We start from the raw sequence: 23,845 nt of genomic DNA, 5'->3' as shown, positions 1-23,845 counted from the left end.
TAAAAATTATGATACATACAAAATATGAACTACAGTTGGCCCTTGAACTGCACTTGTTTGAACTGTGCAGGTCTACTTATGCATGGATTTTGTTCAATGAATATATTGGAAAGTTTTTTGGAGATCTGCGACAATTTGAAAAAACTCTCAGATGAACCATATAGCCTAGAAATACTGAAAAAATTAGAAAGGTATTGTTGTAAGAGTACAATATATAATACATATATAAAATATGTATTAATCAAATGCATTATATAATTGGTAGGTTTCCTGGTCAACAGTAAGCTATTAGTAGTTCAGTTTTGGGGGAGTCAGAAGTTATTCATGGATTTTTGACTGTGCAGGGGGTCATTGTTCCTAACCTGTATTGTTCAAGGGTCAGTTGTACTGTGTAACTGTGGGGAAAAAAGTATTTTATGTACGAATAGGGAAAAACTTCAGGATCCATTATTAAATGATAAAAGGCCCAAGTGTCAAAATGGTGTGTTTAATATGCTTTCATTTGTGTGAAAGAACATTTGGGTGGGGAGAGAATATGTATTTATATTTGCTTGTGTATATAAAAGACATGTTAGAAAGAATCACAAGCAACTGATAACAGCAGTTTTTTTTTTTTTTTAAAGATTTTATTTATTTACTTGAGAGAGAGAGAGAATGAGAGAGAGAGAGCACATGAGAGGGGGGAGGGTCAGAGGGAGAAGCAGACTCCCTGCCGAGCAGGGAGCCTGATGTGGGACTCGATCCCGGGACTCCAGGACCATGACCTGAGCCAAAGGCAGTCGCTTAACCAACTGAGCCACCCAGGCGCCCAGATAACAGCAGTTTCTTATGGCTGCAGCTGGGAACTAGGCCAATGGGGAATGTAGGTGGGATGTAGATTTTGTTCTATATACCTTTTAAGTTTTCTAACCATATGTTGTTTTAAAATAAATAAAATCCACCCTTCCCCACTAGAATAACAACAGTAATAATAGCAACAGAACTTTTTGCCTAGGAATATTTTGAAAGGAAGCTGGTAGTTGATGAAGGAGTTAATGCAAGTTCCCTTATCTGACCTTTCTTGGAAGTTGCTGAATAGAAGTTGGAAGTTGACCCCAGAGGTTCTCCTGATCATTGCTGTGAATTGGACAGTAGGAATACCTCTGCCCTGCTCCTGCTGGAGGCTGTGTAACAGAACAGCAGAGCTGGGTAGCAGGGCATGGAGGAAGGAGGAAACAGGAAAGAATGTGATAAAGAAGAAGGGAAGAAATTGGAAGTGATTAATGCTCACTGAATTACTAATTTGTTTTTATTCCTATGAACTTATTCCCATAAGAAACCTATAAGACCTTATTTCCCACTTACAGTAATTGTATTAAATGATATGTAATCCAAGAGGCTTCAATATTTTTATTTTTCTTAAATTTCTTTGTTATGGGAAGAGTTATTCATTATACGATTATACTTGAATATGTTCCTTTATGATAACTTGAGTCAGCATTGAACTTTCAAGTGCGTATATAGTGGCATTTCTAACTGGTTGATATTTGCCTCCAATTTAAGGCTAATTGGCCTTGCCCTGTCTTTGCCTTACTTTGCTGTTTGAAGACATGACTTTTGAAGAGAAGTAGAACATCCTGAAGACAAGGTTGAAAACCCAAAATATGCTCCTTGCTTCTCCTTCTGTGTCCTCCTGACCAGTCTGCCACTCCCCCATCTGCCACGCCCCTTTGAGAACAGCGGGGTATTTATTCTCTGTGTATTCTTAAAGTGTATTCTCCATGCCAGCAGTCTTTAGTAATGTGATGTGGAAAAGGAAATACTGGTCTATCAGCAAATTAAAGCTCTACAGCCAAAGTGGGACAGAGTGTGACACATTTTTAGGTGGGGGAGCAGTAATATATTCAACCGATTTTTATTCTTGATTCAAAGTATATTCATAGTATTTTCCCCCCCTTAGCATGGAGATACAAAACTCCTCACCGGGTGGCATTTGTTGAAAAGTTGACCAAGCTTGTTTTAAGTCAGCTGCCTAACTTCTGGAAACTCTGGATTTCATATGTTAATGGAAGCCTTTTCAGTGAGGTATGTATACAAATTTGACTGTAGATGTAGCTAAGTCATTGTGTATTCTAGTCATAAAAATTTTAGATTTTGAAGTGACTTTTTTAAAACTTCCGAGGCCCAAAGCCCAAATTACCCATGTAATTATGGAATTTCCTAGTTGGAAAGGATTTAAAGATCTCATTTTCTAGTCCCCTGTGATCAACCTGTAGAAGTTGTTATAAGCAGTTACATTTTCACAAGTAGCACATTCATTTGGTGTTTTAATCATAGAAATTATGAACAGAAAGTAATGACTGATTTTTGTAACTCAGACTCATCACTCTAGTGTCTCACTTCAAGTGCCCCACGAAAGGCCCCCAGATCCTGGAGTATAGACTCTAATGCCCTTTGCCTTGAGCTGCGGAGGAGCTTCCCACCTGTAACGTGGAGAAGACCTCTCTGGTTTTGTGTCTCTATGGAGAACTCTTTACAGCTCTGGGAGATGGGAGAGGTAGAAATCTTCCTGATGGTGAAAGCTATTTCCTGCACTTGCCAAAATAGAAAGTGGATATGGAAAAGGGCTAACTGGTTTTGGTTTTTTTGCACAAAAGCACACCTTTGTGGTTCAAGACCTTTCTTGCTTAGCAGAAAGTGGTTGGATGTCCAGGGGTCCATCAGTCTCTCTTGATCCATGGACGTTTATTCATGCTACTTTTAAAAGAAATATAATTGTCCTCTGGAATTGATATTTTTCCTTTGTGTATTTAATTCTTATTTGCCCACTTTCTCTTTTCTTTTAAACCTAGTAGATTCCTAAATCCTTGTTCATATGAGTGGTTAGTATTCTAAACCATAAAATTTACGTAGTGTAAGAAAAATGGAAAAACTATAGTGCATGAAAAAAATGGTTACTACATAAAAATCAATTTCTTATTCATGAGTTATCACTGTATTTTTCTTCCTTTTCAGCAGTGTATCACTTACTGTACATTATAAGTAAACACTAAAATATTATAGTAACACATAATATATGTCTTATGTCCTTTTTGTATTACTTGGTTATACAGAAACGCTATTGAGAAGTTAACTATACAGAGAAAGTCAGTCTTCCACAAAATAGATGTAGAGTTTGGCTGGCCTTCATAAATGCAAAGTTGATTGTTGCTACTGAGAATGAGAATGATTCATTTTTTTTCTCCTACAGATTTTTATTTAAATTCCAGTTACTTAACATACAGTGTAATATTGGTTTCTGGTGTAGAATTTAGTGACTCATCATTACATACAACACCTGGTGCTCAACTCCTTAATCCCATCACCTATTTAACCCCCACCCCCGCCTCCAGTAACCATCAATTTGTTCTCTATAATTAAGAGTTTGTTTCTGGATTGACCTTTCTTCCCCCCCGCCTTATTCATTTGTTTCAAAAATTCCACGTATGAGTGAAGCCATATGCTATTTGTCTTTCTCTGACTGACTTATTTTACTTAGCATAATACTCCCTAGATCCATCCACATGCTTGCAAATGGCAAGATTTAATTGCTTTTTTTGACTAATATTCCACATCTTCTTTTTTGTTTGTTTCAAATTTTTATTTAAATTCTAGTTAGCTAATATATAGTGTCATACTGGTTTTAGGAGTGGAATGTAGTGATTCATCACTTACATACAACACCCAGTGCTCATCACAACAGCAGCCTTCCTTAATACCCATCACCCATTTAGCCCATCCCCGGCCCACCTCCCCTCCAGTTGACCCTCAGTTTGTTCTCTCTCTACTCGCTTATAGTTTGTCTCCCTCTTTTTTTTTCTTCCCCTCCTCTATATTCATCTGTTTTCTTTCTTAAATTCCACATATGAGTGAAATCATATGGTATTTGTCTTTGACTGACTTATTTTGCTTGCATAATACACCCTAGCTCCATCCACGTTGTTGCAAATGGCAAGATTTCCTTCTTTTTGGTGACTAAGTAATATTCCTTTGTTTATAAATACACTACATCTTCTTTATCCATTCATCAGTTGATGGACATAGTTTGCTATTGTTGATAATACTGCTGTAACCATCACAATGCAGGTGCCCCTTCAAATCAGTATGTTTGTATCCATTGGGTAAATACCTAGTAGTGCAACTGGTGGGTCACAGGTAGTTCTGTTTTTAACTTTTTGAGGAAACTTCATATTGTTTTCCAGAGTGGTTGCACCAGTTTGCATTCCCACCAAAAGTGCAAGAGGGTTCCCCTTTCTCTGCATCCTCATCAATACCTTTTGTTGCCTGTGTTGTCAATTTTAGCCATTCTGACAGGTGTGAGATGGTATCTCATTGTGTCTTTGATTTGCATTTCCTTGATGATGAGTGATGTTGAGCATCTTTTCATGTGTCTGTGAGCCATCTATATGTATTCTTTGGAAAAATGCCTTATATATAAGACATATTCATGTCTTCTGCCCATTTTTTAAATGGATTATTAATTTTTTTGGGGGGGTGTTGAATTTTATAAGTGCTTTGTATATTTTGGATAGTAACTCTTTATCAGATATGTCATTTGCAAATATCTTCTCCATTTCCATAGATTGCCTTTTAGTTTTGTTGTTTCCTTCACTGTGCAGAAGCTTGTTATCTAAGTGTTTCATAGTTTTTAGAGCATAGATCCTTTACCTCTTTGGGTAGGTTTATTCCTAAGTATCTTACGGTTTTTAGTACAATTATAAATGGGATTGATTCCTTGATTTCTCCTTTTGCTACTTCATTATTGGTGTATAGGAATGCAACAGACTTCTGTGTATCTATTTTGTATCCTGCAATTTTACTGAGTTAATATATCAGTTCTAGCAAGTTTTTGGTGGAGTCTTTTGGGTTTTCTCTATAGAGTATCCTGTCACCTGCAAATAACAAATGTTTGACTTCTTCGTTACCAATTTAGATGCCTTTTATTTCTTTTTATTGTCTGACTGCTGAGGCTAGGACTTCCAGTACTATGTTACTTGAGTGGATATCCCTGTCTTGTTCCTGACCATAGAGGAAAAGCTCTCAGTTTTTCCCCATTGAGGATTATATTAGCAGTGGGTTTTCCATATATGGCCTTTATAATGTTGAGGTATGTTCCTTCTAAACCTATTTTTTTTAGGGCTTTTATCGTGAATGGGTGTTGTACTTTGTCAAATGCTTTTTCTGCATCTATTGAAAGGATCATATGGTTCTTATCCTTTTTTTTATTAATGTGGTTTATCACATTGATTGATTTGTGAATATTGAACCAACTTACAGCCTAGGAATAAATCCCACTTGATCGTGGTGAAGGATTCTTTTAATGTATTGTTGGATTCAGTTTGCTAGTATTTTGTTTAGAATTTTTGTATCCATGTTCATCAGGGATTTTGGCCTGTAATTCTCTCTCTCTCTTTTTTTTAAAGATTTTATTTCTTTGACAGAAAGAGAGAGAGCACGCAAGCACAAACAGGGGGAGCAGCAGGCAGAGGGAGAGCAGGCTCCCGCTGAGCAAGGAGCCCAATGCAGTACTCGATCCCAGGACCCTGGGATCATGACCTGAGCCAAAGGCAGCCATTTAACTGACTGAGCCACCCAGGCGTCCTGTACTGCTCTTTTTTAGTGGAGTATTTATCTGGCTCTGGAATCAGGGTAATGCTGGCCTCTTAGAATGAGTTTTCAAGTTTTCCTTCCATTTCTATTTTCTGGAATAATTTGAGAAGAATAGGTATTAATTGGTGTTAAATATTTGGTAGAATTCCACTGGGAAGCTATCTGGCCCTGGACTTTTGTTTGTTGGGAGATTTTTCATTACTGATTCAATTTCTTTGCTGGTTATCCATCTGTTCAAGTATTCTCTTTCTTCCTATTTCAGTTTCGGTAGTTTATATGTTTCTAGGAATTTATCAATTTCTTCTAAGTTGTCCGATTTGTTGACATATAATTTTTCATAATGCTCTCTTACAATTGTTTGTATTTCTTGGTGTTATTTCTCGTCTCTCATTTGTGATTTTATTTATGGGTCCTTTCTCTTTTCTTTTTGATAGGTCTGGCTAGGGGTTTATCAATTTTATTAATTTTTTCAAAGAACCAGCTCCCAGTTTCATTAATCTATTCTGTTGTTTTTTAGTCTCTATATCATTTATTTCTGCTATAATCTTTATTATTTCCCTTTTTCTGCTGGCTTTCGGCTTCATTTGTTTTCTTTTTCTAGCTCCTTCAGGTGTAAGGTTAAGTTGTTTATTTTAGGTTTTTCTTGCTTCTTGAGGTAGCCCTGTACTGTCATTCACTTCTCTCTTAGGACCACTTTTGCTGCATCCCAAAGGTTATGGACCCTTGTGTTTTCATTTCTGTTGGTTTCCATGTATTTTTTAAATTTCTAATTTGATTTCCTGGTTGACCCATTCATTCTTTAGTAGTATGTTATTTAACCACCATGTATTTGTGGTCTTTCCAAATTTTTTTCTTGTGGTTGACTTCAAGTTTCATGGTGTTGTGGTCTGAAAATATGCATGGTATGATCTCACATTTTTTGTACTTGTTGAGGCCTGATTTGTGACCTAGTATGTAATCTGTTCTGGAGAATGCCCCAAGTGTACTTGAGAAGAATGTATATTCTGTTGCTTTAGGATGGAAAGTTCTGAATATATCTGTTAAGTCCATCTGGTCCAGTGTGTCTTTCAAAGCCATTGCTTCCTTTTGATTTTCTGCTTAGATGATCTATCCATTGATGTAAGTGGGGTGTTAACATCCCCTACTATTATTGTACTATTATTGTATCCCCTACTATTATTGTATTATTGTCTTATTATGGTGTCTATTAGCCCTTTTTATCCTGATGAAGTCCCGATAGTTCATTTTTGCCTTTGTTTCCCTTGTCTTTGGAGCTGTGTCTAGCAAGAAGTTCTGCAGCTGAGATAAAAGATGTTGCTGCCTGTGTTCTCCTCTAGGATTTTGACGGATTCCTGTCTCACATTTAGGTCTTTCATCCATTTTGAGTTTATTTTAGTGTATGGTGTAAGAAAGTGGTCCAGTTTCATTCTTCTGCATGTGGCTGTCCAGTTTTCTCAACCCCATTGTATATTGTATTAACATAAAGAGTTCCTTTATGGTTGCTATTGTTTTATGTATTTGGGTGCTCCCATGTTGGGCATATAAATTTTTACAGTTGTTAGATCTTGTTGGATAGACCTCTTTATTATGAAATAGTGCTCTTCTTCATCCCCTATTACAGTGTTTAGTTTAAAATCTAGTATATCTGATATAAGTATGTCTGCTCAGGCTTTCTTTCTTTTGGTGTCCATTAGCCTGATAAATGCTTTTCCATCCCCTCATTTTTTCTCTTCTTTTCTTTTCTTTTCTTTCTTTTCTCTTTCTTTCTTTCTTTCTTTCTTTCTTTCTTTCTTTCTTTCTTTCTTTCTTTCTTTCTCTCTCTCTCTCTCTTTCCTTCCTTCCTTCCTTCCTTCCTTCCTTCCTTCCTTCCTTCCTTCCTTCCTTCCTTCCTTGTTTTAGAGGTAGAATTTAGTGATTTATCAGTTGCATATAACACCCAGTGCTCATTACATCAAGTGCCCTTCTTAATGCCGATCACTGAGTTGTCCCTTCCCCCCATCCACCTCGACTCCAACAACCCTCAGTTTGTTTCCTAGAATGTCTCTTATCGTTTGCCTCCCTCTAAATTTTCATCTTATTTTCCTTCCTTTCCCCTATATTCATGTTTTATTTCTTAAATTCCACATATGAGTGAAATCATATGGTATTTGCTGTTCTCTGACTGACTTATTTCACTTAGCATAATACCCTCTAGTTGCATCCATGTTGTTGCAAATGGCAAGATTTCATTCTTTTTGATGGCTGAGTAATATTCCATTTTATATATGTACCACATCTTTTTAATCTATTCATCTGGCGATGGACATATGGGCTCTTTCCATATTTTGGCTGTTGTGCATATTGCTGCTATAAACATTGGGATGCAGGTGCCCCTTTGGATAAATACCTAGTAGTGTAATTGCTGGGTCGTAGGGTTGTTTTGTTTTTAACTTTTTGAGGAACCTCCATACTGTTTTCCAGAGTGGCTGCACCAGTTTTCATTCCCACCAACAGTGTAAGAGGGTTCCCCTTTTTCCAAATCCTCGCCAACATCTGTCATTTCCTGACTTGTTAATTTTAGCCATTCTGACTGGTGTGAGGTGGTATCTCATTGTGGTTTTGATTTGTATTTGCCTGATGCTGAGTGATATTGAACATTTTTTTTATGTGTCTGTTGGCCATTTTATATGTCTTCTTTGGAGAGATGTCTATTCATGTCTTCTGCCCATTCCTTCAGTGGATTTTTTGGTTTTTTGGGTGTTGAGTGTGGTAAGTTCTTAATAGATTTTGGATACTAGCCCTTTATCTGACAAGACATTTGCAAATATCTTCTCCCATTCTGTAGGTTGCCTTTCAGTTTTGTTGACTGTTTCCTTTGCTCTGCAAAAGCTTTTTATCCTGATGAAGTCTCAATAGTTCATTTTTGCCTTGTTTCCCTTGCCTTTGGAGATGTGTCTAGCAAGAAGTTCTTGCAGCTGAGATAAAAGATGTTGCTGCCTGTGTTCTCCTCTAGGATTTTGACGGATTCCTGTCTCACATTTAGGTCTTTCATCCATTTTGAGTTTATTTTAGTGTATGGTGTAAGAAAGTGGTCCAGTTTCATTCTTCTGCATGTGGCTGTCCAATTTTCCCAACACCATTTGTTGAAGAGACTGTCCTTTTTCCCCTTGGATATTCTTTCCTGCTTTGTCAAAGATTAGTTGACCATAGAGTTGAGGTTCTGTTTCTGGGTTCTCTGTTGTGTTCCATTGATCTATGTGTCTGTTTTTGTGCTATTAACATACTGTCTTGATAATGACAGCTTTGTAATACAGCTTGACATTGTGATGCCTCTAGCTTTGGTTTTCATTTTCAACATTTTTAACATTCCTCTGGCTATTTGGGGTCTTTTCTGGTTCCATACAAATTTTAGGATTGTTTGTTCCAGCTCTGTGAAAAATGTCAATGGTATTTTGATAGGGATTGCATTGAATGTGTAGATTGCTCTGGGTAGCATAGACATTTTAACAATATTTATTCTACCAACCCCTGAGCATGTAATGCTTTTCCATTTCTTTGTGTCTTCCTCAATTTCATAAGTGTTCTGTAGATTTTAGAGAACAGATCCTTTACCTCTTTAGTTAAGTTTAGTCCTAGGTATCTTACGGTTTTTGGTGCAATTGTAAATGGGATCAATTCCTTGATTTCTCTTTCTTCTGCTTCATTGTTAGTGTATAGTAATACAACAATATGCAACTGTACAATAATGCAACTGGTTTCTGTGCATTGATTTTATATCCTGTGACTTTGCTGAATTTTTGTATCATTTATAGCAATTTTTGGGTGGAGTCTTTGGGGTTTTCTGCATAGAGTATCATGTCGTCTGCAAAGAGTGAGAGTTTGACTTCTTCTTTGCAGATTTGGGTGCCTTTTATTTCTTTTTGTTGTCTGATAGCTGAGGCTAGGACTTCCAGTACTACGGTGAACAACAGTGATGAGAGCGGACATTCCTGTCATGTTCCTGATCTTAGGGCAATAGCTCTCAGTTTTCCCCTGTTGTGGATGATATTCACTGTGGGTTTTTCTTTTTCTTTCTTTTTTTAAGATTTATTTATTTATTTTTTATTTATTAGAGAGAGAGAGAGAGATAGTAAGAGAGAGCATGAGCAGAAGGGGAAGAGGGAGAAACAGGCTCCCCGCTGAACAAGGAGCCCAACATGGGGCTTGATCCCAGGACCCTGGGATTATGATATAAGCCGAAGGCAGACACTTAACTGACTGAGCCACCCAGGCGCCCCTCGCTGTGGGTTTTTTGTGTCTTTTATGATATTGAGTTGTGTTCCTTCTATCCCTACACTGCAGAGAGTTTTTGTCAAGAAAGGATGATGTATTTTGTCAAATGCTTTTTCTGCATCTGTTGAGAGGATCATATGGTTCTTGTCCTTTCTTTTATTAATGTGGTGTATCACCTTAGTTGATTTGCGAACGTTGAACCACCGTTGTAGCTCATGAATAAATCCAACTCGGTCGTGGTGAATAATCCTTTTAATTTACTGTTGGTTCCTATCAGCTAGTATCTTGTTGAGGATTTTGGAATCTATATTCATCAGGGATATTGGTCTGTAATTCTCCTTTGTCTGGTTTTGGGATCAGTGTAATGCTGGCCTCATAGAATAAGTGTGGGAGTTTTCCTTCCATTTCTATTTTTTGAAACAGTTTCAGAATAGGTATTAATTCTTTTAAAGTTTGATAGAATTCCACTGACCATCCCCTCACTTTCAATCGCAGGTGTCATTGGGTCTAAATAAGTCTCTTGTAGGCAGCATGTAGATGAGACTTTTTTTTTTTTGTATATTCTGACATCCTATGTCTTTTGATTGGAGCATTTAGTCCATTTATACTCAGAATTATTATTGATAGATACGTATATAGTGCCATTTTATTGCCTGTTTTGTCGTCTTTTCTGGAGATTTTCTCTGTTCCTTTTTAGTCATTGTCACTTTTGGTCTTTCCTTCCCACTCAACAGGTCCCCTTTAATATTTCTTGCAGGGTTGGTTTAGTGGTCATTAAGTCCTTTAGTTTTTGTTTGTCTGGGAAACTCCTTATCTCTCCTTCTTTCTAAATGATAACCCTTCTGGGTAGAGTATTCTTGGCTGCAGATTTTTCCCATTCAGCACATTGAATATATCATGCCACTCTCTTCTGGTTTGCCAAGTTTCTTTGGAGAGATCTGCAGCTACCCTTATGGGTCTTCCCTTGTAAGTTAGGGACTTCTTTTGTCTTGCTGCTTTCAGGAGTTTTTCTCTAACAACTATATTGTACAAATTTAACTACAGTATATCTTGGTGTTGACCTGCTTTTGTTGATTTTTATGGAGAGTTCTGTCTCCTGAGTTTGGATGTCTGTATCCTTCCCTAGATTAGGGAAGTTTTCAGCTATTATTTCCTCATATAAACCTTCTGCCCACTTTTCTCTCTTTTCTTCTTCTGGGATTCCTATGATATGAATGTTTTTATGTTTGATTAATTCACTGAGTTCCCTAAATCTATTCTTGTGATCCACAATTCTCTCTTTTGTTTGGCTTCATTATTTTCCATTGTACTATTAGCTATATCACTTATTCGTTCCTCTGCTTCTTCTATCCTTGTGGTCATTATATCCAGTCTGTTTTGAATCTCAGTTATTGCAGTTTTCATTTCTGTTTTGTTTTTTTTTTAACTCTTTTATATCTGTGGTAAGAGTCTCCCTGATATCTTCCATGCTTTTCTCAAGCCCAGCGATTATGCTTATGACTGTTGCTTTAAATTCTGCATCAGGCATATACTTATATCTCTTTTGATTTGTTCTCTGCCTGTAACCATTTTTTGTTCTTTCTTTTGGGATGAATTCCTCTGTCTGTGTTTTGTGTAGGTCTCTTTTTCTGTATTAGAAAATCTTGTTGTATTTCCTGATCCTGAGAGCCTTATGAAGAAGAGGTCATACAATGTCCAGGGCATGCTTCAGGGAGTGTCTCTGGTGTATGCTGCATGCATTCTGCTACTGCATTTGGAAGTGTTTGGACATTGGACAGAGTGTGGTAAGTTTTAACTAGGTGTGCTCTGGTCTGCTTGTTAAATGAGACGTGATGCTATTTCCACTACAAGTGAAGTTTTCAGAACTCTATGGTTAGTTGACATGATGTGTGCAGGGGGTTGTGCTGGTCTTCTGGAAAGGGGCCCGCTGCCCTGGTCCTTAGGCACATTTGCCTGAGAAAAGCAGTACCAGCAGAATGCAAGGGAATGGGACTTGGTGTAAGCAGGTTAGGCAGCCAGTGTTGGCATTGTGCTGTTGACTGAAGTTGGTTTATGCTGAGGGGTGGGGAGATAAATGGTGCCAGCCAGCTCCTTTGTCCCTAGAGAGGGGTCTCTATGCTTGCTGTTCTCAGGGAAGCACTCCCAGAAGAGTGAATAATTTCCTCTTGTGCATCCCAGGTGTTTTTCAGATTGCTGTTTTCTCTCTGTCTGTCTCCAAGTTGCTTGCCTGCCTGGAGCAGCACAGTGCACTTTGGGTAATATCCCAGCCAAGCCTGCTGACTTTTAAAACTCCAAACTTTAAGGTCATGCTGTAGTGGGACCTGAGCTAGTCTTCTGGGGAAGGGTCTCGCTGCCCTGGGACAGATGCAGGTTTCACTGAGAAGGGCAGTCATGCTAGAGTGCAGAGGCGTGGGATTTGGAGCAAAGCAGGCTAAACAGCCAGTGTCCAGGTTTTCTGCCCTCAGCAGGTGTCTCTGTGCCTATGCTGAGAGATGGGGGAAAGAAATGGCACTCTCCAGCTCTTTTGTCCCCCAAGAAGTGTCTCTGTGAATGCCACCTCTCACAGATGTGCTCCAAGAAGAGTGAACAGTCTCTACCCCATGTACCTTATGTGATCCTCAGATTGTGCTGTCTGCCCTTGTCTGCTTGCCTGCCTTCTCTCAGGGAGTAGGGTCTCTATCTCAACCAAGCCCAGTGACCTTTGAACTCCAGTCTCTGAGCCCTACTGGTTGCAGAAACTCACAAAAAGCCCCTCTCCAGCCCCTCTCATTTTCCCAGCTAATGGCTTTGGGGAAGTAATCTCCTTGTGCATTTCCCTGGTGTGCTCTTCTCTCTCTCTCTCTCTCCTTTCTCTGTGAGTAGGGCTCCTTCCCCTCTGCAGCACCCGTGATCCTTTTCTCCCCCAAATCACACCTCCACAATTCTTATCTTCCTTGATTTGGCCTCTTTTCTCCCTCTAATTGAGAAGTTTGTTCTGTCAGTCCTTGGGTTGATTTCTTGGGTATTCAGAATGATCTGATAGGTATCTAGTTGTATTTGAGGGACCAGGCAAGCCTAGGGTCCCCCTAGTATGCTACCATCTTAGCTCCTCCCAATCCGAGGAAGTGCATGCTTTAATTTCAGTTTTTCTGGTGTCCTGAAAAAAGTTTTCTCAGCATTTTGCTTTCAAACATGTCTCCATCCATTTGCATTTTCTTCCTCTCAGCTGCATGAGAGTTGTGTGGCTCTCTATGCTGAGGACAGGTTTGGGTTTCTTGCCCTCTGCCATGGTGTAGAACAGCCACACAACCAGTAACGTGTCATAACTTCCTCTTCCTATCTGCTCTGTCTCTAATCCTGAGGGCTCGTGAGGACTGGAAAGGTTAGATGCTTCCATATCAGTGCCTTGACTGAATGTGTTCACAGCCCTCTTACAGAACACTAATTTTAGTGTTTTAATAGAAATGTCCAATATATATCACTTATTAGCTGCGACCTGAGGCAAATAACTTTACTACTCTATGCCTGGTTGCAAGGTCAGGTTTGGGAATTAAACAAGTTAATGTCAGTGAAGTGCTTATAACAGTGTCCAGCAGATAAATGAAAATTTACTCTTATTATTTGGAATAAATGTTTATTCCAGTATTTAAAACTTCATTGGCCTGGCACATAATAGGTGTTCAGGGAATAAAGTTTAGTAGCATTAAGAAATAGCAGACTGTTGGGGCGCCTGGGTAGTGGCTCAGTCAGTTAAGCGTCTGCCTTTGGCTCAGGTCATGATCCCAGGGTCCTGAGATCAAGCCCCACATCGGGCTCCCTGCTCAGTGCAAAACCTACTTCTCGCTCTCCCTCTACGGCTCCCCTTGTTGTGTGCTCTCTCTCTCTGTCAAATAAATAAATAAAATCTTAAAAAAAAAAAAAGAAATAGTGGACTGTTGAACTACTATAGTCATATTGAATAATGTCTAGACGGATATACTCATCAAAAGAATTAGTACCTTAGGAAATGGATTTTAAACCTAGTTATTTGTTTCCAGTCAAGTGTTTCTTCCTTCCAGATTGGTTGCTGTAGGTGGCCTATCACATAAGGATAGTAGTTGCCTTATCTTGAGTCTTTTTAGAGTTCATAAAATTCCTAAGCTTTTTATCTGGGATATTTTAGTGAAACATTAGTTGCACTGAGTTGGATATGCGTATGGTATTTCTACCTATCTGTATTTGTAAGCTTTTAAGAGTTTATAGTAATAATTATTAATAGAGTGTAATTCACTATATAGATTTGGACATGTTTTTAAACTAGTTATCCTCTATTGAAAAGCTAGAAAGACACTGAAGGGTAGTAGAAGGGAATGGAGGAGTTAGGAATGTGTGCCCACCATATCAAGCTACTTGTGAAATCCAGAAACTTAATTAAATTAAAACTGAGAAGAGTTCCAAGGCTTTGATAGTTGGTATTTAAGCTCATATAAGAGAGCTCTGTAATATTTAAACAAAATTTACTTGTAAGTTTTTTTCTAGTTATAGAATTATTTTGCTTTATTAAGAGCCCATCCGTTAAAGATTTAGATGGAGTTTCCAACAGTTTAAAAAATAGTTCTTCAAACCAGTCATGCCCATGTGAAGTAACATATGTGAATCAAAACAGTGAAATCTAGCCGTTGGTCTTACCACAAAGTAGTTTTGGTCTGTGTGTGCAGGAAAGAGTTAAGGTTTTTAGTTAACGAAATGATTAATAGTAGGTTGAGATCTCATCTTTGGATATATTTTAAATATTGCATAATTTGGAGTGAAAAATGTTAAATCATCCAAATAATTTTTAAACATTAGTAATCAACATTTTTAAAAGTTGTATAACTCATAGTATGTAAATTAAAATGCACTTTATATTCCAAAATTAGATTTCCTTTTAAAAATAGGGCAACTGATATAGTTCAATATGTTGATAAGTAACTGCTTTTTAATTAACAATTTCAAGAGGTATGCCGTAAAACTAATTCCTGCCCTCTCCAATTTCTATATATTTGGAGACCAGTCTTTGAAGTTTATAAATTATTTTGTCTAGTAGATGTCATCATGCATTCATTAGCACCTGTTTAATGGGAAAAATTTGGTTTTGATTTTGATATGATGTTTTTAAAAAATTGATCTTCACTCTTTGATTTAAAAGTATTTAGAACAAAAAGCTATGAAATAACTAGCCCGTTAAACAAGGCTACTATACACAAAGTTCAGTATTAGGTACTGTGACAGATAGAATTAGAAAAGCACCATCTGATATTGGTATACTTACAGTTTTATCCTGGCTTGACTCTTTATTGAGACAATTATGCCTTTATTTCAGAGCTCCATCCCTTTGTCCACAGCACACTAAACCAGCACTATGTTAGTCAGGGTTCAGAGAAATAGAAACAGGAGAATGTTGATTCTGCTTCCAACTGTGTGTATAAAGAGAAAAGATTTACAAAAGGAGTTTGGCTTACATGATTATAGAGGTTGACAAGTCCCAATATCTGCAGTCATCAAGTTGGAGGCCCAAGAATGCCCATGGTATAGTTCCAATCTGAAAGCCAAGAGGCTCGAGACCCAGGAAGTACCAGTGTTTCAGTTCAGTGTCCTCATTCAAAGCAGTTAAGCAGGAGGAGTTCCCCCTTACTGGCAGGAGGGTCAGCCTTTTTTTGTTCTATTCAGGCCTTCCACTGATTGGATGGGTTCCACCCTCCTTAATGGGGGCAATCTGCTTCCCTTCGCCTACCAATTCAAATGTTAATCTCATCCAAAAACACTCTCACAGACATACCCAGAATAATGTTAAATGAATATCTGAGCACCCTATGGCCCACTCAAGTTAACATGTAGAATTAACCATCACAATGTCCTTAACTTAGATTTTGCAATGTAGAATTCCAGTGTCATTCTGTGCCTCTTCACATCACAGTGGGTGCTGGGTTCCTCAGCAACATTTGAATTCTACACCTACAGGAGTCCTCCCAACTCCCAGTATTCACAGGAAATTCTTAAACCTCTGCTTATCCTTTTTGTTATCTTAAATCTCCAGGAGAAGCAGTGAGTCTGTTGGACTTCTCAGGAATATATCATAGGGTTATGCCTTGCAGATCTCCTTCAAAGGATCAGTTAGCCATGTGGAGACCCAGGACTTCAAGTTTTTTAAAGACCTTGAAATTAACCTAGTAGTATTCAGGGCCATCATGCTTTCTGAAATATATCCCAGGAGGTCCTGAAGAACTCTAATCATGGGTGATCCTTCATTCACCAAATATTTATTGAATATCCTGAACACACTATGTGACAGGTACTGATACATGTGTATATACACACACACATACATGTGTGTACATGTAACACATACATACGTAAATTTAAAAATATATAAATATATAAAATAGTGACCAAGATAAATATGACCTCTCCCCTCCTGGAGAGACAGAACCAAAATCAATTTTTAAAAACTTTATCTTAAATTTTGCTAACAGGGGCACCTGGGTGGCTCAGTCGTTAAGCGTCTGCCTTCGGCTCAGGTCATGATCCCGGGGTCCTGGGATCGAGCCCCACATCGGGCTCTCTGCTCGGCCGGGAGCCTGCTTCTCCCTCTCCCACTCCCCCTGCTTGTGTTCCCTCTCTAGCTGTCTCTCTCTCTCTCTCTGTCAAATAAATAAAAAATAAAATCTTTAAAAAAAAATAAAAATAAAATAAATAAAAATAAATTTTGCTAACAGCTATAAAAGAAACAAATAGGGTTCTAAGATGGGATGGAGGTCAGGGAAGATCTCTCTGAGGAGATGACATTGAAACCAAAACTTGAAGCATGAGAAGGAAACAGCCACACAAGGAATCGGGGAGAAGAATGTATTAGGAAGAGACAACAGCACATTGCAAAACCAAGGAAGGGAGCTTGGCATATTTGAAAAACAGGAAGAAGGTCAAAACATTCAGAGTAGGGGCGCCTGGGTGGCTCAGTTGGTTAGGCGACTGCCTTCGGCTCAGGTTATGATCCTGGAGTCCCGGGATCGAGTCCCACATCGGGCTCCCTGCTCGGCGGGGGGTCTGCTTCTCCCTCTGACCCTCCTCCCTCTCATGCTCTCTGTCTCTCATTCTCTCTCTCTCAAATAAATAAATAAAATCTTAAAAAAAAAAAAAAAAACCATTCAGAGTGTACTGAGCAGTGGGCTTAGGGTATCAGGAGAAGCAGGAGATGAGGCTAGAGGAGGAAGCAGGGGCCAACTGACAGGGCTTCATTACAGACCATGGTAAGGAATGTGTATTCCAAGTATGGTGGGAAGCCACAGATAGACTCTAACTGGTGGAGTAATCTGATCAGAGTTTTGGTGTTAAAAAAGACCACTCTGGTTACCTGTTCAAGAATGAATTGGCAGGGAATAAAAGTCAGAGTGGGTAAACTATTAAAGCCGTCTGGGCAGGAAATGATGGTGTTTGGGTTAAGGTTTTGTTAGTGGAGTTGGAGAGAAAATGATAGATTTTGTTTGTATTTTGGAAGTAGTGTTGACCAGACTTACTGATGGATCGATCAGATGAGTAGGATGAGGACAAGAATTAACATAGAGCTACCAAATGGACTCTCAAATGAGTAGGTGTGCCATTTACAAAGCCAGATAGACTTTTTGAAGAACATGCTTGGAGGAAAATACCAGTTTTCTACTTTTAATGTATTGAGTTTGAGATTACTGTGAGTTATTCAAGAAGAGACATGAAGTAGACAATCCGAAATTCAAATCTGGGCTTCAAAGGAAAGATTAGGGCTGAGGATATAAATTTGGAAGTGTGACATTGTGATTTATAATAAGAAATATATGTGGTCTTCTGGTTCTGGGCACAGAGCTCCTAAAACCCTGGGAATTTCTTCAAGTGAGGAGTGGGAAAGGTCTTTTGTTACGTTAATGATGTGACTTTTGTCTCCACCTAAGGATGAGGGTGCTAATTGCTTGGATCACCAACCATGTGATTAGAGGGTTGGAATTTACAGTCTAACCCTCAGACCTCTAGGGAGGGGAATGGAGCTGGAGGTTGAATCAGTTGCCAGTGGCCAGTGATTTAATCAATCATGCCTATGTAATGAAGCTTCCATAAAAAGCCAAAGGACAGGGTTCAGAGAACTTCCAGGTTGATGAATGTGTGGAGATACAGGGAGAGTGGCTTGCCTGGAGAGGGCATGGAAGCTCTGCACCCTTTTCTCATACTTTGACCTATGCATCTCTTCCACCTGGCCATTTCTGAGTTTTATCCTTTTATAATAAACTGGTAATCTAGTGGGTAAACACATTTCCTAGTTCTGTGAACTGTTGTAACAAATTACTTGAACCCATGCAGGGAATTATAGGAACCTCCAATCTGTAGCCAATAGGTCAGAAGCATAGGTGACAACCTGGTCTTGAGATTGGCATCTACATGTGTGTTGGGGGGGGAGGTGCAAGTCTTATAGGCCTGAGCCTTTAGCTTGTGGGATCTAACGTTATCTCCAGGTAGATTGTGTTAGAATTGAGTTGAATTTTTGGACCACCCACCTGGTGTCTGGAGAATTCCTTGTTTTTTTTTTTTTAAAGATTTTATTTATTTATTTGACAGAGAAAGACACAGTGAGAGAGGGAACACAAACGGGGAGTGGGAGAGGGAGAAGCAGACTCCCCGCCGAGCAGGGAGCCCGATGCGGGACTCGATCCTGGGACTCCAGGATCATGACCTGAGCCGAAGGCAGTCGCTTAACCAACTGAGCCACCCAGGCGCCCTGGAGAATTCCTCGTTTTTGAGGGGAAACTCCTCCCCCTACACACACATGTCGGAATTGAGTGCAGAATCCAAAATAGGAAGGCACTAGATAGAAATGATATTTGAAGCCTTGAGAATAAATTAGAGTGTATAGAGAAAAAAAGTGCCTAAGACTAAGACCTGACGAATTGCATTACTTAGAGAATAGCTAATTAATTTATCACCTCAGTAAACCTGGGGCCATTCATTTGCTTTTCTACACGTAGGCCACTATATTGCCTAAAGTGTTACTTTGAATCAGAACATCACACTTTGACAGAAACAGAAAGTAGGCTAACAGACATTCAGGGCCAGTTGGACTTACCTGAGTGGTCATGACTCAGATGGGAGTCACTCTTGACATCTCTCCTTTCTCACTGAAACACCCAGAGAATTGCCAGGTTCAGTCACCTCTGCCTTGGAAGCCTGTAGCTAAGCCATCTACATGATAGTTCATGCTCCACCTCCTTTTGCCTAATACGCTGTGATTGCTCACCTGGGTGAGTGTAGTATCCTTCTAACTGGCTGTGCTCCTAGTATCAGCCCCTCCAGTCACTTCTCACTGTTGCTTTAAAACACTTCAGTTACTTCTCATTTGTCTTAAAAATAAAGGGACAAAAACATCAGCTTCTAAGTGAAATCCTCATGTACAAAGAATTTTGAGTGTTGTTGCCTAATGAATTTAGGAATTTGCTTATTGACTTATTACTGAGGTGAATTTCAGGTTTAGTTTTTTCAACAATTAAACTTCGATTCTGTAAAAGCAAAAGTGCGTTTCTGCAAAGAAAAAAATGATAAAAGCAATATAGTTCAATATAAAATTATAAAATAAATGTAAATTAGAGCCTGAAGAGGTATGTATATATGTGTGTGTTGACCACTTTTTATCAGGTATGCCTGATGTTTTTGTTCTTACCCTTCTTTTGCTCATTCATGTTAGTAATGCTCATCATAATAATGAACTCTATACACTGTTTCTCTAGCTTATACCAAAAATATATATAACATTATTTGTATTTTAAAATTAGCTTGAAGTCAGTTGTTGTTAACTTGAAAGTTCTCTTGACACGTCTCTATCCAATAATTTCATAAGCATTTTAACTTTAAAGGATAATTTCGTATTATGTTAGTGAACTATCAGAATTTTCTTTTTCATCGTACCATTTATTATTATTTTTTTATTTGGAAAGTTTTCTAAGCTTACCCTTCTTAGGCATTTTATATGGTAATATTTAGCTGTTAGAAAATTTGGGAGTAAAAAGTTAACTGAAATCCAGTTGAATAGATTTCTCTTTTAATCAATGTAGTATTCCACATATTACTTTAAGGAGAAAGAAGTATCAAAGGAAAATATGGCTAGCAGTAAACAGATAAAAATTTAATTCTAGAATATATTCTCTCCTAAATTAGACTAAAAAATCCCTGAAAGAGTAGTGATTTATAATTTTTTAAAAATAAATGCCAAATATAATAGTTATTTATAAATGTTTAAGGGAAGGGAATGGATAGCCTAAGATTCCTAGACATTAATCCAGAGTTTATTCTTCCTTTTGTTTCTATACTAGCTAATGAGAAATAGTATTGAGAAGGTTAATCGTGGGTATGATTTAGGTTTAACCATATACAGTTATTGATGAACATGGCACATGAAATTCACCTACAAAAAAGGCAATTTCAACTTAATTCTTAGGCTTATTTATGGAATGGAAATTGTACTTAAAGGTTTTAAGAAAATGAATAACTTCCTTTTGGAATAAGAAAGTTTTTCTAATTAAGTCTGTTTTTAAATCAGAAACTTAGATATGTCTTAAACATTCAGTCAAGTTACAACCATATCTTATGCTCTCTTTATATACAACTGCTAAGGCATTTCTTGTTTTTATCTGAAGACAATTAATATATTTGATTTTGCTTTTTTAATTTTTAAGACTGCGGAGAAATCAGGCCAAATTGAAAGATCAAAGAATGTAAGGCAAAGACAAAATGATTTTAAGGTAAGTTAAGGGTAAGTATGTAGACTTTTTCACAGGATAAGGTTTTCTCAACCAAAGTTACTAGAAAACTATCTACATTCAAACTATTCATCACTGTTCAGGCTGATTCCTTTAGTTGATTTAATCAAATTAATGACTTTTAATGCAGTTTTACTTTCATCATTGTCTAGAAAATGATTCAAGAAGTAATGCAGTGTCTTGTGAAGTTGATCCGTGGAGCCCTCCTCCCACTCAGCATCCCAGAGTGTGGAGTGAGGCAGTATGGAGGCTGGGAAGTGAAGTCTGAGCTCTCAGGACAGTGGCTTGCTCATGTCATCCAGACCATAAGGTAAATATGGACACATTCTTCTGAAAACAGGTAAAAATTTTTTTGTCTTTTTGAAAAAAAAAAAAAAAAACCCCACAATGCATTCAGTTTGGGATATAATTTTTTAACATAGTCAACAAAGAATTTTACTCTTCTTGCCTCCAGTATTTCCTCTCTATCATATAGCACCTAAACTCCTAAACCTTCCTGGTGCTTATGTTTGATGAGAATGTCATACTGAATGTGCATCTTTTTTATTGTTTAATTCAGTGTTACTGCTGTATTATAATTCCTGTTATGGTTTTACTTTCCCCTTGCTTTCAATATAATATTGTAACTTACAACCTCCATAGGCTAGCCAAACTGATGACAGGAATTGCTTCAAGATCCCACTCTGCTCACTTTTGTTTTGTTGTGGCTCTTTCACAGGCTTACTTATGAATCGTTGACTGCCCTTGAAATTCCTAATGACATGTTACAGACTATCCAGGATCTCATTTTGGATCTCCGAGTACGTTGTGTGATGGTCACATTGCAACACACAGCAGAAGGTATGTTAAGAAAAATTGATGACATTTGCTAGACAACAATTATCTGAATATGCCACCTCTTTCTAGCTTCTAGTCCTTGAAAATGAGAAAATTACTTTTATGGAAATTTGAGTATTTTAGATCACACATAGCTGCTCAATAGAATTTTTTTTCCTTTTTTGAATAGCTTTCCAAATCTATTTACCTGAGATGCCAGACCATGCATAAATTAAAATGGTTATACTTAAAAATATTTCAGGATATAAGAACATCCTTATGGCACATGTTAAGTAGAAAAAGTATAGTACAAAATATAAAGTATGAATCCAATTTTGAAAATATGTGTATTTTATTTTATTTATTTATTTTTTAAAGATTTTATCTATTTATTGTCAGAGAGGGAGAGAGTAGCAGGTAGAGGGAGAAGCAGGCTCCCGCTGAGTAAGGAGCCCGATGTGAGACTCGATCCCAGGACCCTGGGATCATGACCTGAGCCGAAGGCAGACACTTAATTGACAGAGCCACCCATACGGGCGTCCCTGTATGTATATTTTAAATATTTAGAAATATCAGTGTAAAATCAGAAGAAAGACTAACAGTGGTTTTCTGTATAGTAGAAATTTTAAGTGATGCTTGTTTTCTTTATACCTTTTAGAATTTTCAGGATTTTATACATACAATCATAAAAAGCAGGGTTATCTTTACAAAGCAGCCTTTAGATATTAAATATTTTCAAAGACAATTAAGAACATCATTATAAATGACATAAGCCATAACTATCTGTCACCAAGACTTTTTAAGTAAGAAGGTCACATCTTGGGGCACCTAGGTGGCTCAGTCGGTTAAGCATCCAACTCTTGGTTTCGGCTCAGGTAATGATCTCTCAGTTGTGGGATCGAGTCTAACGTTGGCTCTGTGCTCAGTATGGAGTCTGCTTCAGATTCTCTCTCCTCCTCCCTCTCACCTGTGCTCTCTCTCTCTCTCAAATAAATAAATAAAATCTTAAAAAAGAAAAGGTCACATCTCTACAGAATTGGTGGCTAAATATACTGTGTCAACAGAAAGGGAATAGAATCCAGGTGAAAAACAGCAGTGTCCTCTGAATTCACATGCTCCCCGCAGGGACCTGACACAGCCTGAAATGCTAAAGGTTTGGATGGATAGCATTCCTTTGCCAATCATCAGAAGTGTCTATGATTAAAACAGAATTTTTAATCAGATATTTTAGGAAAAAAAATTTTGTAGTTTATTTTGTACATGCTGAATATTTTCAAGAGTGCTTTGAATAAGTAATAAACCATTATCTAAAGTTGTCATTAAGCCTAGCCTAGCAGTCTCCAAATTGAGCTAAATTTATTTACATTAATGTTTTATGAAAACAGTCCAGAAAACAATACACATTTAAATCCTTGATCTACCAGAATTATATTTTATACTTATTACCTATTTTTCATTTTTTTACAAACCCAAATAAAACAATGAAAAACCATAACCTTTATAGATTTTTATCTCTATAAAATTCAATGCGATAATTATAATAAAAAGTACGTGTGTGCTTATTTTCTCTGTAGAAATAAAGAGGTTAGCTGAAAAGGAAGACTGGATTATCGATAATGAAGGACTGACTTCTCTTGTAAGTTTATATTCTTTTCAGTGGTTAATCATTAGTGTATATTGTATTCAAAAATAATTTGTTTTATTAATAAGCATATATTCTTTGCATTGTAATTCTAAATAATTTCTGAAAATAGAAAAATAAACTTCTTGAAGTTTTCCTTTTCAGAGTCATTTTTGCTTAACACAACAACAAATATTTAAAAATTAATAAAAACTGGATTTCTTTTAGAGTGCTCTTTCTTCATCATGTGTCACTTGTTTGTTTGCATTACGTTTTAAAATAGATTGTGCTTCATTCTAAGTTACCCAGTAACTTGAATTTTTTAGAAAAACAGAATAGAAAGAAATGCTAATGTCGGCCCCTAAGCCAAAACAAAACAAAAGAAACAATAACAGCAAACCTCTCCAGATATATACATAGGTTAAGCAGGCAATTATAACATGGCATATTCGCTTTAGAGTCATCATCTGTTCAGGTGGGACTTTTAGATTTTCAAAATACTTTTGAAAATAGTTTTCATGATATACCATGTTGTCACATCTGTTTCATGGATTCCCACAGTGATCCTGTAGGTGGGTGTATCAGTTAAATTGACATTCAGATGCTAAAACATCGAGGTCCTGTAGACAAGATGGGCATTTCTTTTATCTCTAACATTAAAGAAATTAGGACTTGTGTGGCAGCTTAGTCATTCAGTCAGTACGCAGGGCTCCTTCTGACTTTCTTCTTTGTGTTCCTTATTGTGGCTTCTGTCTCAGGA

The 23,845-nt window shown here is 37.6% G+C and overlaps 1 protein-coding gene across 6 annotated transcripts in view; it reads left to right on the top strand.

Moving 5' to 3' along the window:
- Positions 1–23,845, top strand: part of EXOC2 (exocyst complex component 2) — a 276,304-nt gene that overhangs the window by 136,534 nt on the left and 115,925 nt on the right. For all 6 annotated transcript variants that reach the window (XM_035030711.1, XM_035030712.1, XM_035030715.1 and 3 more), the window contains 5 exons: positions 1,940–2,064; positions 20,565–20,630; positions 20,801–20,958; positions 21,367–21,488; positions 23,039–23,100. In XM_035030711.1, coding sequence (XP_034886602.1) covers positions 1,940–2,064; positions 20,565–20,630; positions 20,801–20,958; positions 21,367–21,488; positions 23,039–23,100 — 533 coding nt within the window. The remainder of the gene's footprint in view (positions 1–1,939; positions 2,065–20,564; positions 20,631–20,800; positions 20,959–21,366; positions 21,489–23,038; positions 23,101–23,845) is intronic.

The sequence above is a fragment of the Mirounga leonina genome, unplaced genomic scaffold (assembly GCF_011800145.1).
Source record: "Mirounga leonina isolate KUSES-001 unplaced genomic scaffold, KU_Mleo_1.0 Mir_366, whole genome shotgun sequence".
NCBI lineage: Eukaryota > Metazoa > Chordata > Mammalia > Carnivora > Phocidae > Mirounga > Mirounga leonina.
This window is presented reverse-complemented; position numbering and strand designations above follow the sequence as displayed.